Here is a 13933-nt window from a genome sequence, read left to right on the forward strand (position 1 = left end):
TAAGCTACGGGGTGATCAGCGGTGATTTCACCATTGTGCCCACCTACTCCCCTCCTGAGCTGACAGGAGAAGTTTGAAGACTTTGTGTGAAAATCCAATTTTGAATCATCTAAACCGCTTATCCTTCTGGGTCGTGGTGGGGCTGGAGCCTATCCCCGCTGTCATTGGGCAGAAGGCAGGATACACTCATATTAATTGAGATTAAATATTCTAACTGATATATTTTACATCAGCAGTTCCTCTAGATCAATATGATGCATAAACTGTATGCTAGATTCAGACATACAGGCTAAAAAACTCTATCAATGTCATGGCTGAACTGGACAAGGTGTGTTTTAACACACAATGCAATGTAATGATTAAAGAACATGTCCACTCACATTCCTTATATTTCCACTTGAAGAAGGCAAGTCAATTAAAATTTGACTTCATCCTACATCATCTTCAGCTTCCTTCTGTCTTAAACTAACACAAATCTGCACACTTTTATGTGCTTCAAATTGAATGTTTTCATGTAGATTGATATCCATATTTTCATTTCCTGCTTTGAACTAAAAAATAAATTAAGGGGAAATAAGAAAATATGTATTTTACAAATGTACCTAAATAAATTATGTAATACTCCACCTCCTGTTACAACCTACCCCCACAGTGGGGCAGATTGTAACAACGGAACTCTGGAGTTTTGTGAGTAAATAGTAGATTTCAACACTATTGTTATTTGTAACAGACCAATGTGGGTGTCTTATATAAGAGTTTATGTAAGAGTTTATAAAAGACTTTGAAAGGAATTGCACAAAGTCATAGAAGCTGACACAAAAACTGTTAGAACTACAGTGTCCTGACAGTGTCAACTAACATGATCTGGGACACCTGTATCAAGCACTGTGCTTGTGCAGGACACTTGTAATTAACCGCTTTTAATCCTTGGCTTATTACGTCCTCAAGCTTATTATTCCATAACTACATGGACTACAGTTCAAACTACCTGAATCATTTATAAATTATAAGTGTGTAAAAAAAGTGTGGGCCTGCAGGCAGCTCCTGACCATTAGATTACAAGAGCTGGCAGTCTGTTTTTCTGAAGAAAAAAAAAAATACACAGTTTGCAGTACTAGATAGGTTATAGCTCTTCCAGACCAGAGTCATTGAATTTGTGGTCTATTCATTTAAAAACTGTAGCTAATAACCAGCAATGACACTTTTTTGTTGGAAACAATTCCTCGACCAAAACTGGCCCTGAATATTCATTAACTGCTTTATTGACCAGAACCCACCAACATGTCCAGACTTTTAATATACACTTCTGTAACTTAAGAATAACTCAACCAGTGTGCAATAAGACTTAGAATGTTCTAAACCTGGCATCAAAAGGAGTTAAAATAGCAATCTGTAACCAAAAACAAGAACTGGGACTGTTCTTTCAAAAGCCTACTGCAGTTGCTAAAGAAACGTGCATAGGAGCTCAGCCAAAATTTGCAGTTTAGAAGTCAGTTTTAAAAAACATGTGATGGATAGATATCATTTGATTTGCCTATTGAACTTAGGAAAAAATTGTTATGATTATTAAACGTAAAGGAAATAAAGAAAACCGCTGTAAGAATGGATTTGTCATTCTGTTTCTATTGTGGTCACTACGATTTTGAGGGTCTGAGCTTGTACAGTGATTTTATGATGATGATTGTGGCGGTGGTGTGTGTGTGTGTGTGTGTGTGTGTGTGTGTGTGTGTGTGTGTGTGTGTCTGGTGGATTTGGGACGAGGGGGTGCAGGTCGGCTGTTCAAAGACTGGCTTTTTGCATTGTTGGTCTGGAGGGGATTAGGGCAGTAGAATGGACCTTCTAATTAAAAAGGATAAGGAGGCAGAAAACTAGCGAGAGGCACATGGGAGGAGTGGAGGAGACAGAAAAAGAGAGGGGGAATGGTTTGAAAGAGAAGAGAAGAAAAGAAAAGAGAAACTGTTGTTCAGCGTCACTTCTTCAGCCAGACAGCTATTCAGACCAGATTAACTTTACACTCCACTGTCTCACTCCATCCATCTATTTTTTACTGTTCTATTGTGCATATTTAGTAAACAAACCTTACAAATGGAAAATTGACAATATAACCCTCCAGTCAACCTGCATTTGTATGTCTTCACCTTCTACAGAATATAAGCTTCATCAGGCTAAGAGCTTGAGCAGATGCTGTTTACAAGCAGGGCTGGAGAACCTGGTTTTGTCCTCCCTTCTGTCAGTAGGGGTCAGGTAGACCAAATCCACACTCATATAGACTCTAATTCTCAAACACCATGCATATTTAAATCAGTATCATAAATTGTATTTTGCTATTTTACATATTGTATGTCCAAAAATATCCAGAATGCAGCTGCTTTAAGGTGCTTCCATTTCTGACACATCTCGCGTAATTTCCATGGAAAAGATTTGCCAATGGAATGAGATGCTCTAGAGCAGTTGCACATGAGCCTGAGGTCACATGCCCAATACCGAGAGTTGGCTAGAGGGGTATGAAGGCCCCCAATACTGGGCTGTTTAGAAGTGAAACTGTGTTCTCTGGAGTGATCATCAGTACCTGACCTCATTAATGCTCTTTTGGCCAAGTGCAATCAAATCCTTAGAGCAATGTTCCAACATAAAGCCATCCCAGAAGAGTAGGGACTATTAATGCAGCAAAGTGGGACAAACGCTCTATTAATACCCTTCATCACATAAGGAATGCTGTACAACTGGGCATCTATAAACCTTTGCACAGATATTGTATGTGAGTAAAAATATAAGAAATATAAGAAATATAAGAAAATCAAATAAAATAGACATAAAAAGATTTAAGATATAAAAAACTGTGAAAAGAAAACAATTTGAATATGTGAATGTATACATATGTGCAAGATATATCCATATACATATATTCATTGCTATTTGCATACTTATGTGTAATGCATTACAGAGATATGAATATTTATATAGTGATAGAATTAGATATTAAGAAGCCTTTCAAATAAACAACAAAACACTGAGCTAATTAAATGCTCAAACTTTTAAAAGCTAATGAACAATAGAAATTTTAAAATGTTGCTGATACTTTTAAACTAAAAGCTATTCTAAGAGGAGCCTCTCATCCTGCCTGGACAACAATGTGAACACAAAAGTGATTATTAAATTAATCCTCAAAGAGTGACCCTGCCACACAATAACTCTTCAATGGAATTACAGCTCAGTGGAGGCTGCATGTGTTTGTGTTCAAAACCCAGAGACTGAAATTTAGATCATTTCTTTATTATCTGTTTTTTCTACATGAGAGACTCAGTCAAAAGTTTTTCAGCCCACTGTAAGTTTCCAGAGGCTTATATACCTGAGTGTTTTTAACTGGAGTACTTTCTCCTTTAGATGGTTTAAAATATATCCATGGCAAAAATTATTTGTGGAAATTGGCTCATTTCATATAGATCATTAATTAATTAAATTTACTGTTTTAATGGTTTTGTCTGTCATTGTATGTCGCAACAACAAATCAGATTTGATCAGAAGAGGCATTCAGTGCTTATGAGCATGACAACACACAGTGCTATTTACAATGAGCGCTTCATAGATATCAAAACTGTCTCAGAGTTATATGGACAATAAGCTGTTAAAATCCCCAGCCTGGAAAAGCAGACTCTTCTGTTTCTAACTATGCTGGTAAAAACACACGTTTGTTTCTACCCGTTTCCTGACATGCCCCGTTCAGTCTTAGCGCAAAACGGGTGGGAAAAAAACACCTGCGTTTTGAGATGCACTTTTCTGCTGATGACACGTGTTTAACAGGCTTATAGATGATCATGTTTGCTGTAAGGGTCAGTGTGTGTGTAAGTGTTCGTTTTCTGTCTCCAATTTGTATTTTTAAAACAATACATGAAAAGATTTGAACTACATTTTGAAAAATGAAATGTGAAATTTGCTTAACAATGTTGTGTCAAGTGGTTCGACGCAGCTGGATGAAGTGCCAATAAGATACTTAACTAAGTAAAATGAACTTAAAAATAAAAAAAAAATCACAAAGTGGTTTGAGTAAAGTCTGATTAACTGGACTGATCATTCCTAATGTTAGTCCTACATTCAACTTCATATGTTGAATAACATATGAAGCAGGAGAAGCAAGTTCGGGGTTTAAAGGGGAGTTCCACAGAATTTTTAAATTTCTGCGTAAATCAATTTATAAGATGTAAACAACCTAGTTCAGGATGTTTTGATGTACAACACTTTACAACTCTCTATAGAAACTTATCTACTGAGATTTTTTGTATAGTTGTGTTAATAGGAACCCGTGTTCACGTTGTCTACAGCGCAAATACATCCATTTTATTATTGTAATTTATTAATGGCAAATCCATTTTATTATTAATTAGTGGAATTATTTTTCTTTGATTGCCATTGCCTTACAACAACCTGCACGTAGGCTACCTCTCCAGCATGAATGGATTTTAAACATCACGTTTTACACCAAAAAAGGCATCGAACTCTTCAGACGTCTGGTTACTATCACCACCACTGTGAACAAATGAAACAGTATGCAAATAACTGGTGCCAGGAGCCGATAAGAAAGATGCTGAATCTTACTCAGCACGTTTGTATTGACCAAATAAGCGTGTATGAAGTCAATTTCAGGACTCATTGTGTTTCACTGTAACATCTGTTACAGCGTCACACGCATTTGTAAAATAACATCAGTGAGAGAAAATTAATTAAACCAGCGTGGAGTCTCTCCTCATTCCCCTCAAAGTTTTCATAGTTTTATGTTGTTTTTAGTATGAACCATAGCCAATCTTAGCACAGGGGGCGGTGCCTACCGGAACACGGGTGGGGAAAAAAATAACGTGGAAACCCTATTAGATGAAGCCGTGACTGCTTCTGTTGGACCCGGAGAGGGTGGGAGGGCACTGCGTGTGTGTGTGTGTGTGTGTGTGTTCTCCTTTTCCCAGGCAGTTTAGACTGTGATATTTATACAGATGAATTATGTAGCAAGTGGAAGATGAAAGCAGCCAGCAGGAGCTAAAGCCCAAATTCTCCTGACAGAGATGAAACCCACACGTTCACGCTTAATCCGGAAAACGACAGCGAGAAAATTAGTTGTTGGTTTATTCAGCCGCCTTCACCGTCGACCTGGCTGGAAATAAAATTGGCTAAAAGGCAGCTTGATTGCGCAGAATTTAACTATCAGCTGTAAACTGTCCTGCAGGAAAATCAGATGTAAATATTACAGAGCAAATCCTCCTTCAGCCTAATGGCTGCCCTGCGTGACTCAAACTGTGACACTGTGATCTGTTAGACAGTTTACAGAGCAGAAGGGTCTGTGCTGAGATCACACCTGTACAGGTTTATTGATCGCTGCGGGTCGGTCAGAGTTTTATTAGTCAAAGAGGAGTTACAGTGTAAAGCCAGCGCAGTGAGCGGACTGAGGACTGACAGCTCACCATCAGCTGAGTCCCAGTCCGGCTCCCTCTCTCACATGACTTTAACGGGCTGGGTTTACTGTTTGGGCTCCTAAGAGAGCAAATATGACCAGTTTAGATAAGAGAGAAGTGACATCAGTGATTGAAGAACACTTTCTAATCAGCGTTTTACATTTACATTTACAAAGCACGACAGCACTGCGCACGAGCCACAGATCTGTTAACGACAGCCTCATATTATTATTATTATTATTATTATTATTATTATTATTATTAATAGAGTAGCTCACTCTTTAAGCATCTTTCATAACTGTATTTATTACTGAATCGACAACAAAACAACAACAACAACAACAACAACAATAATAATAATAATAATAATAATAATAATAATAATAATAATAATACACGTGCACAAACAAAAAGGGTTCATGAGTTCAAGATTCAAACGTGTCAAGTGGCTGCACACAAATAAAATATGTTACATCAGCACAATTGCTTTCTTGAAGTTTTCTTGTTTTTGCTATAATTGTGTTTGTGTAATACACTTACATTCATTTAAAATTGTTCGACACATTTAATAACATAAATTAAAAGTGATTTTTTTCATTGTAATAATAATAAATTTGTTTACCTTCATGAAACTACTGCAGCTGCTTTAGTTTCGTTTCTGATTTAAGTGAACGTTATTAAAACCAGGAGCTCTGTTTGATTTACAGCAGCTTCATTTTATTAACGTGGACATTAACGTTATTAACTTTCACAAACCTTTATAAAAACGTTGTAATAGACCAAAAAGGTTCATACAGTTTTCTCGTTCCTCTCTTTCTTTCCTTCTTCCTTTCTTTCTTTCTTTCTTCTTTAGATTCTCACATTCTCACATTTTCTAAACGCTCATGGGGGGGGGGTGTTATAGCTAAGTGTCCGTTTGATTTGTGTTTGTCTGGCTGAGGTCTGAATAATCTTCACTAATCAACACTTGTAGAAAAATCTAATTACCGCCTGCTCCTAATGAAGTGCCCATCACCCGCAACTACAGTCCAGAGCTCTCTCAGAGTTTAGCTTTATTCAGTGCTGCTCACATATTAATAACGAGGGTCAAAGTGTTCAGACGGTCCATTAAATATGTATAAACTGAAAAAGCCCGCCTTTTTCACTTGATTCAAACTTGTACGTCAACACAATACAATACTTCATCAGAACAGTTTTTTGTCGACAACAAAAAGTGGCGCAGTGAGAGACCAAACCGCGTTAATTATCATATATTTTATTCATGTGGAAATGAGAGCGCCTCTTCCACTGAGTTTGCGCTGCCTGCATTACTGTTTCTTTATCACCACTGTTTATCTTCTCCACAGCGGCCTTTGTCTTTGCAGATGCCCCCCCCCAGAGGGGCAGTTTCTCTCCGGGGCCACGGCCACTGGGGGAACGCTGCTCTTTCTGGGGGGGCGAAGGGGGGGGGGTGGTGTTGTTTGGGGTGCTCTAGTTGGGGCAGTGATTGGGGGGGTGTAGCTGTACCGCCCCCCACCGCAGCAGCTCTTCTGCCCCCTGCGCTCTGCCCACGCGCACGGCAGCCTGGGAAGGAGAGCGGAGCAGGAGGAGGAAACGGGAGGAAATCTGCTCCTCACTCAGTCCTCTGCGCTCGGCCCAAAGGGAGCATGATGGCGTATCTGAAACAAGCCCCGTACGGAATGAACGGGCTGAGCCTGTCCGCCACGGGCATGGAGCTGCTTCACCCCACCGTGGGATACCCAGGTAAGCCCACCTTCCATCAGTGTAGACTGTTTTCTCTGAGCTGTGCTCTCATAATACTGTAGTTCACTGCCGCACACTCCCCGAAATAAATGGAACGGAACTAATCGTTCTTTCCAACGATGCCATAGAAGAGCATCTTTAGGTTCCGTAAGAAACATTTCAGTGCATGGTTCTTTAATTAACATTAGACATGTGAGTGTGAAGAACCTGTTCAAAGAACCTCCATGTAAATGTTGTGAAGTTTTTCTTTTTTTTAATTGTATGTCCAATTTAAACTTTATATTTCAGACTGTATTGATGATGTGGTCTAATTCATTGCGTATTAAAAATAAAAGTGCTAAATAAGGATCTTTGGTGTGATGCCATAGTAGAACCACTTTCGATTCCCTGGATGGTTCTTTAAAGAACTGTTTTTTGTAAGAGGGATGTGTGAGGGTGAAAAATCTTTTCAACGTTTGAAGAACTTCTACATAAAGTAAATGTTCTTTTTCTGATGTCCAAACCAAGAACCATTAAGGAACCTTCATGATGGGGTCTGACTGATTGCACTTTTAAAAATAAAGGTGTTCTTTGGAGTGATGCGCTAGATGAACCATGTTATTGGATGTATTTTGCACATGAGATGTATGACGAACCTTTTTCGCGTTTGTCATTCCACAGAATTCCACTGTTCTATACAAAGAGTTTTTTTTCTAGAACCCTGCGACCAAGCCTTTTAGGAACCTCTAACAAGGGTGTAGAGGTTCTCTTTGGAACCTAAAGTGATGGTCCTGCTGTATCAGTGTGGTTAAACTTGTCGTTTAGTCCATATTAAATTAAATTGGTTCACTTTAGCCTTTCTTTTGGGCTCAAAGTCACGAGAAATATTTGGACTGTAAAATAATTCAGTCGAAAGTGGCTCCTTATTAGAAATATGTGGCACGTTTTGGATGTAGAAGCGTCGAATTCATAATTTATTTCTGAGATTGCTGGAGATTCAGCTTTCTCTTGCTTTTCCTTGTTCGTAAAGTTATGTTTCTGTCTCTTATTTAACATTTTAAGGCAAACAGACGCTTTTAGTTTAAAACAACAAGAACTTTGTAGTGAAATTGGGAAGGAAAACTGGATTTTTTGTTTTATTTTATAATTTATTTATTTACTGGACGATACCTGGTGTGTAATTCTTGGCAATTTGTATATGTCATTTTTTGTTTTATATTAAAAATTCAGAAATCAGAATTAAAACGTTACGATCACTGAAACATCTATTGTAATTGACCTCAACACAAACCCAGATCATACAATTATCTCAACAGATTTTTTTGCCTCGTTCAAAATGAACCAAACGCAGAACAACATTTAAATCTTTATGTCCTGTTTAGCATTAGACCCCCCTCCGCCCCCCCTCCACCGCTCCCGAGAGTAAACATTAATAAACATGAGCTACAGACGGTAACAATCACCGCTCATTAACTGCGACTCCCAAAGGAAACAGTCTGTTTATGAATGATTGTATATTCGTATTTACTGTTGTTGTTGTTTTTTACTGTTGTATTAATATGAAAACATGTTTGTTGCAGCGGCGCCCCGTAAGCAGAGGCGCGAGCGGACCACTTTTACGCGCGCGCAACTCGACGTGCTCGAAGCGCTGTTCGCCAAAACGCGCTACCCGGACATCTTCATGCGCGAGGAGGTGGCGCTCAAGATCAACCTGCCGGAGTCCCGCGTGCAGGTGAGCTCGAGACACGAGGTCCATTAAGAGGAAGTTAGTCACACAGACAGCACAGCGGACTGTTTACAGCAAACTGTTAAAATGACTGACTTTTAATCACTCAAATAGGTGTAAGCGGTTCAGAGCATACTCTGATATTCCTCAGGTCCTTATTTACACCAGCTTCAGGGCTCTAAACATAAATGTTCATAATACATAAATATTAATATCAAAACAATAGTGGATATTAGGCAGTTATACAATAATTCTTACGTTATGTCATTCAGTAAGTGATTTTCTCTCATTTGTATTGTGGAGCAGGTTGAGAATGAGTTTAAAAGACAGTGTGATTTAAGTTTCTATTAATCCTGTTTATTCTCACCGACAGAAAGGTCTTCTATTGACTTAATTCCATATTAAAGCACAATCCTTGGCTGTGTTTTACTTTTCTGAAATTTTTTTTTATTATTATTTCTACTCAGCTATTTGTGAGAAAAAGGAATCTAACTCCATTTCAGTTCATTCCAGCACCTCAATGCTGTGCGTTGTTTTGAATTTCATTCTGTTCTGTTGGGTCAGCAGCCAGACTGTTTTTTTCTGCTGCTCATTTTACAGTTTTGTATTAGACCAACAAAACATGTGTTAAAAAACAGCACATTCTTTCTTTAACTGGACACATCAGTGTTACTTTAAACACAAAATGTGTTAAACTGTTTCTATACCCGGTTATGGATAACACATTATAACACAGCTTTTAACACAGAATGGGTTAAATCAGAAAACAATATGACACAAAAACTGTTCAAATAAGTAACATTAGTTAGTGTGTTGTTATTTAACACATCACTTTTTAGAGTGCTGGTAGATGCAGGTAGATAATAAGAACTTCCACTGCAGGAATTTTCTTTTACTTCCACTTCTACTTGAATCATCATTGCACTGAAATCTGGTGACAGAAAAGCTCATACACTCTCAGAAAAAAGATATGAAACTGTCACCGGGGTGGTACCCTCAAAGGTACATCTCAGTACCTTTAGTCATGAACATAACTGTACCATAATCCATTGAAATTATATTTTCTAAGTTGTATTGACTCTACACACCCCGTCTCGTCTCCAGGTCTTTTATTTTATTGTTCTGTTTTAAAGCATTATTTTATAAAAATGATACAAATATGTTCTTTTCACCTGGAAAAAAACTTATTTAAGGTGCGCAATTGGACCTTAAAACCACTGTTGTACCTTTGAAGGTACGTTTACATTGTTTGTATCTGGTTGAACAAAAATTATACCTGCACAGAACCTTTATTTCTAACAGTGTATACATGAAGGGTTTTGATTCTAACCCTGATTATGATTGGGCACCGAGCACAGTAAAACTACCTTATTCAGTTATCTGAACAATTCTGGTTCATCTAAATTAACTTGGTGATAATACAAGGTTACCAAAACAGGCTTATGGGAACCATCTGGAATTCTACTTTAATATTTCATACTGATTCGGAGTCACAAAGAAGATGCTAACACCATTATTAGACTGGATTTTATTCGGTCAAAACAAATTTACAGACTGAAAAAGTGATGCGCTGAGTTTGATTCAAATGCGCATCTTTCAGTTTACTTATTTTCGGCAACAGTTGTGCTGTTTTATTAAAGTTGAAATGATGTGTGCACCAAGCAAATTCAAGGCATCCCCTTTTCATCACTGCCTCTGTTTCCACTGTGCACCATAAATCAATACGACCAGATCAATACACCAACGGACCGAGCGTGTCTTAAGCGTTCTTCTTTCTCTGTTCCAATTCACCAGGTTTGGTTCAAAAACCGCAGAGCGAAGTGTCGCCAGCAGCAGCAGCAGCAGCAGCAAACCCAGCCCGGAACCCCGAACAAGGTCCGACCCGTGAAGAAAAAGTCTTCTCCAGTCCGAGAGGCGAACTCCGAGGTCCCCAGCTCGTTCCCGCCGGCCTCCAGCGCCTCTTTACCTCCTATCCCCAGCAGCACCGGACCGCCAGCATCCATCTGGAGCCCAGCCTCCATCTCCCCCCTGCCGGACCCGCTCTCCACCTCCTCGTCGTCTTGCATGCAGCGCTCCTACCCCATCTCCTACACCCAGGCGTCCGGCTATGGCCAGAGCTACACGGCCACGTCGTCGTACTTCAGCGGTATGGACTGCAGCTCGTACCTCGGGCCCGTGCACCCGCAGCTGAGCGGCCACGGCTCCACCCTCAGCCCGCCGTCCAGCTACGGAGCCCCCAGCCTGTCCTTCAGCGAGCCCTCCCCCTGCCCGGACTACAGCAAAGAGCAGAGCTGGAAGCTCGGCTTTAACGCGGACTGCGTGGATTACAAAGAGCACGCGCCGTCGTGGAAGTTCCAGGTTTTGTAACGTGGTAAAATGCGACACTGCTTTGGAAATATCCGCGCGCCTGCAGATGAGGACGACTGGCCGGCCAATGCAATGGAGAGTTCACTCAGTTCAGTCAGTTTTGACTTATTGAAACTGTTGCTTTTTTATTAAGCGAAGGAGAGAAAGTGGTTAAACACCAGGAAAGTGGCCGAATGGACCCAACAGTTCAGCGTTTATTAACTTAAACCTCTTGAAAAGTTCTCGCCTGGCGAGCTGAGGCGGAAGGAAAGCGCTGTTGTTGTTTTTTTCTACACTTGTATTCCGGCAGGCCCCGGCCCTCGAGCACTACGATTGGTTTGAAGAAGTCAGCGAGCTTAGCCAGGATTGGCTACCCGTTAACAATCCTCCAGCCAATCCTAGCACGGATGGGCGGGGCCTGTTCGAATACGGGTGGAAAACAATCACGGGGGAAAATTACACGCCAGTTTTTATTAAAAATGCACTATTCTATTTATGACAGGCGTTTAAGAGGTTTGTAGTTTTTTTGCTGTAAGAGACAATCAGTGTAAGTGTTTTTTGTGTGTAAATGTCTCCAATCTGTATCTTTTTTCTTTCTTTTTTAAACTGTGATCTGTTGTAGGCTGTTTGAGCTTCTCCTCAGTGAAGACATGCTGTAAATTTTGATAGTTTTTTATGTTATGGACAACGATAAATTATTCTTTGACTTGTAAATAGTTTTCTCCCCGAATGTTAGACCTATATATTAAAATATTCCTAATTTGAAGAAGCCGTTTTCTCATGACTACCATTCCCATTTTCTTTTTAAATTTTATTCTTCAAATTATCTGTTTTTGCTTTCTGCTGCCACTCACAGGCCTTTAGTCCAGCCTGAACTCCTTTTAACTCCGTGTCTGACATGCTGGTCTAAAAGATTGATTCAATTTAAATTCTCATTGGGCTTAAAGGTGGGAGAGATTTATATTAGACACAGCTATCACACTTCTAATTAATGAGGAGGTAATTATTCGTGCTGCCCTCGAGTTCTCTTGTCTTCATCGCTGGTGCAGTTACAGTGGTGGGTCAAAGCCAAAGCACGTGACTCAAATGAAATTATTATTATTATTATTATTATTATTATTAATAATAATAATAATAATAATAATAATAATAAGGTAAAATTTTTACCTTAAACTATATTTTTATATTTTTCTGAATCAGCTGGGGTTGGTCCTAAAATGCTTTTGGGAAACAGGGCTGGAGTTTCTTTAATTCTCCATTAAAGCAGGCTTTAATCCACAAGGGCCTTCTCGGACACTCGTTACATGGAGTGGGAGCTCTGGGAATGCTCACTGAGTTAATCCCGCCTCAAAGAGAGGATCACCCAGGAATCTCTCTCAGTCCAGCCCACACTGCGCCAACCAAGCTCTCCTGAGTTCAGTTTAAACACTGTCAGTGCACAGCCAGGTCACCTTTAAAGAACACTGTGTCATTTGTTCTAGGCTTTTCCTCCACTGACAAGATGTGGCCAGACAGCAATATAATCTGGGTTTGTGTTGGTTTCACTTAAAAGAACAAATCTTTTAGGACAGTGAAGCTCTTTCTGCTTCAGTACACTGAAACTGCTTTGAATGAACAGATTCAAAGTGTGTCAGTCAGCTGGACATGGCATCAACACAGTTTACGCAGCTGCTGTATTTTAGTTCATGTCTGTAGGCAAGAACTGTACTGTTGTGACTCATTGACGAGTTCAACCAATGATCACACATGAAAAAGATTACAATACCAACAACAAAAGCAAATGAGGATTAATGTATAATAAAGAATGCCTGCCATTAAAAGCAGAAAGAGTGCTAGTAATGAAAAAGAGTGTCAGTTTGATTTTAATATTCTTTAACTGAATAATGTGTATGGCTTTACACTGTAAACAAAATAATGTTTTTCATCTTAACCTAAAACAATACTTCACGTGGTAACAGTCAACGGAACTGGCTTTATTCAACACAAATAAAAAATTTGAATAAAACAATACATATCAAAGTTTTAGTTTAAGTGAACAAAAGCAAACCTCAAATATACTGCAAATCAACATCTACCTTGTTCCAACTTTTAAAGCCAGTAAAATCAATAAAACCAATGTGCATTAAAAAGTGCTGCTTTGAATTTACTTCAAATGTGTACATCAGTTCACCATGAATACAACACATTTCAGGTAAAATGAATGGCAACAATTGTCTATATATATATATATATATATATATATATATATATATATATATATATATATATAAAATATAATTAAAATTATATTATAAAATTCACGTGAAACAAATGTACACATTTAAATAAAAAAAATTTAAAGCAACTTTTACTTTGTGTGTGACGGGTGCTGAGGATAGAAATGAGAGATGTTTTGAAAGATTAATTCAAAAGCACTTCTCTGAGCAGCTGAGAGGTGATGAATAACACCAGAAAGGCTTAATAAAGCATCTTTGATGAGTTCATTAAAATATCTCTTTTGACACAAATAACATATTGGCTATGTGGAGATTTTACTCTGATGACTTATTTGGCCTGTTCAGAGCATCTGTTTTCAGTTAAATTAACTGAACTTTGACTAATTTTTTCTTGAGTGATTTTTTTTGAATGCCCTCCTTGACTTAGAAACTAAATAATAATAATACACATTTCATACCATATTATATATGTCATATATTTATAT

The 13933-nt window shown here is 38.7% G+C and overlaps 1 protein-coding gene across 2 annotated transcripts; it reads left to right on the plus strand.

Annotated features, from left to right (window-relative positions):
• Positions 1 to 7084: 7084 nt before the first annotated feature.
• LOC118816164 (homeobox protein OTX2-like) lies at positions 7085 to 11530 on the plus strand. Of its 2 annotated transcripts, none has more exons than XM_036582674.1 (3): positions 7085 to 7202; positions 8741 to 8892; positions 10681 to 11530. In XM_036582674.1, exons 1-3 carry the CDS (start codon positions 7085 to 7087, stop codon positions 11251 to 11253), a joined length of 843 nt encoding a protein of 280 aa, XP_036438567.1. In that variant the 3' UTR covers positions 11254 to 11530. The 2 variants fall into 2 exon arrangements, with proteins under 2 accessions (XP_036438567.1, XP_036438568.1); XM_036582675.1 differs by having other exon boundaries at positions 7085 to 7181.
• The last annotated feature ends 2403 nt before the right edge of the window (positions 11531 to 13933 follow it).

Source organism: Colossoma macropomum, unplaced genomic scaffold, assembly GCF_904425465.1.
Source record: "Colossoma macropomum unplaced genomic scaffold, Colossoma_macropomum, whole genome shotgun sequence".
Classification (NCBI taxonomy): Eukaryota; Metazoa; Chordata; class Actinopteri; order Characiformes; family Serrasalmidae; genus Colossoma; species Colossoma macropomum.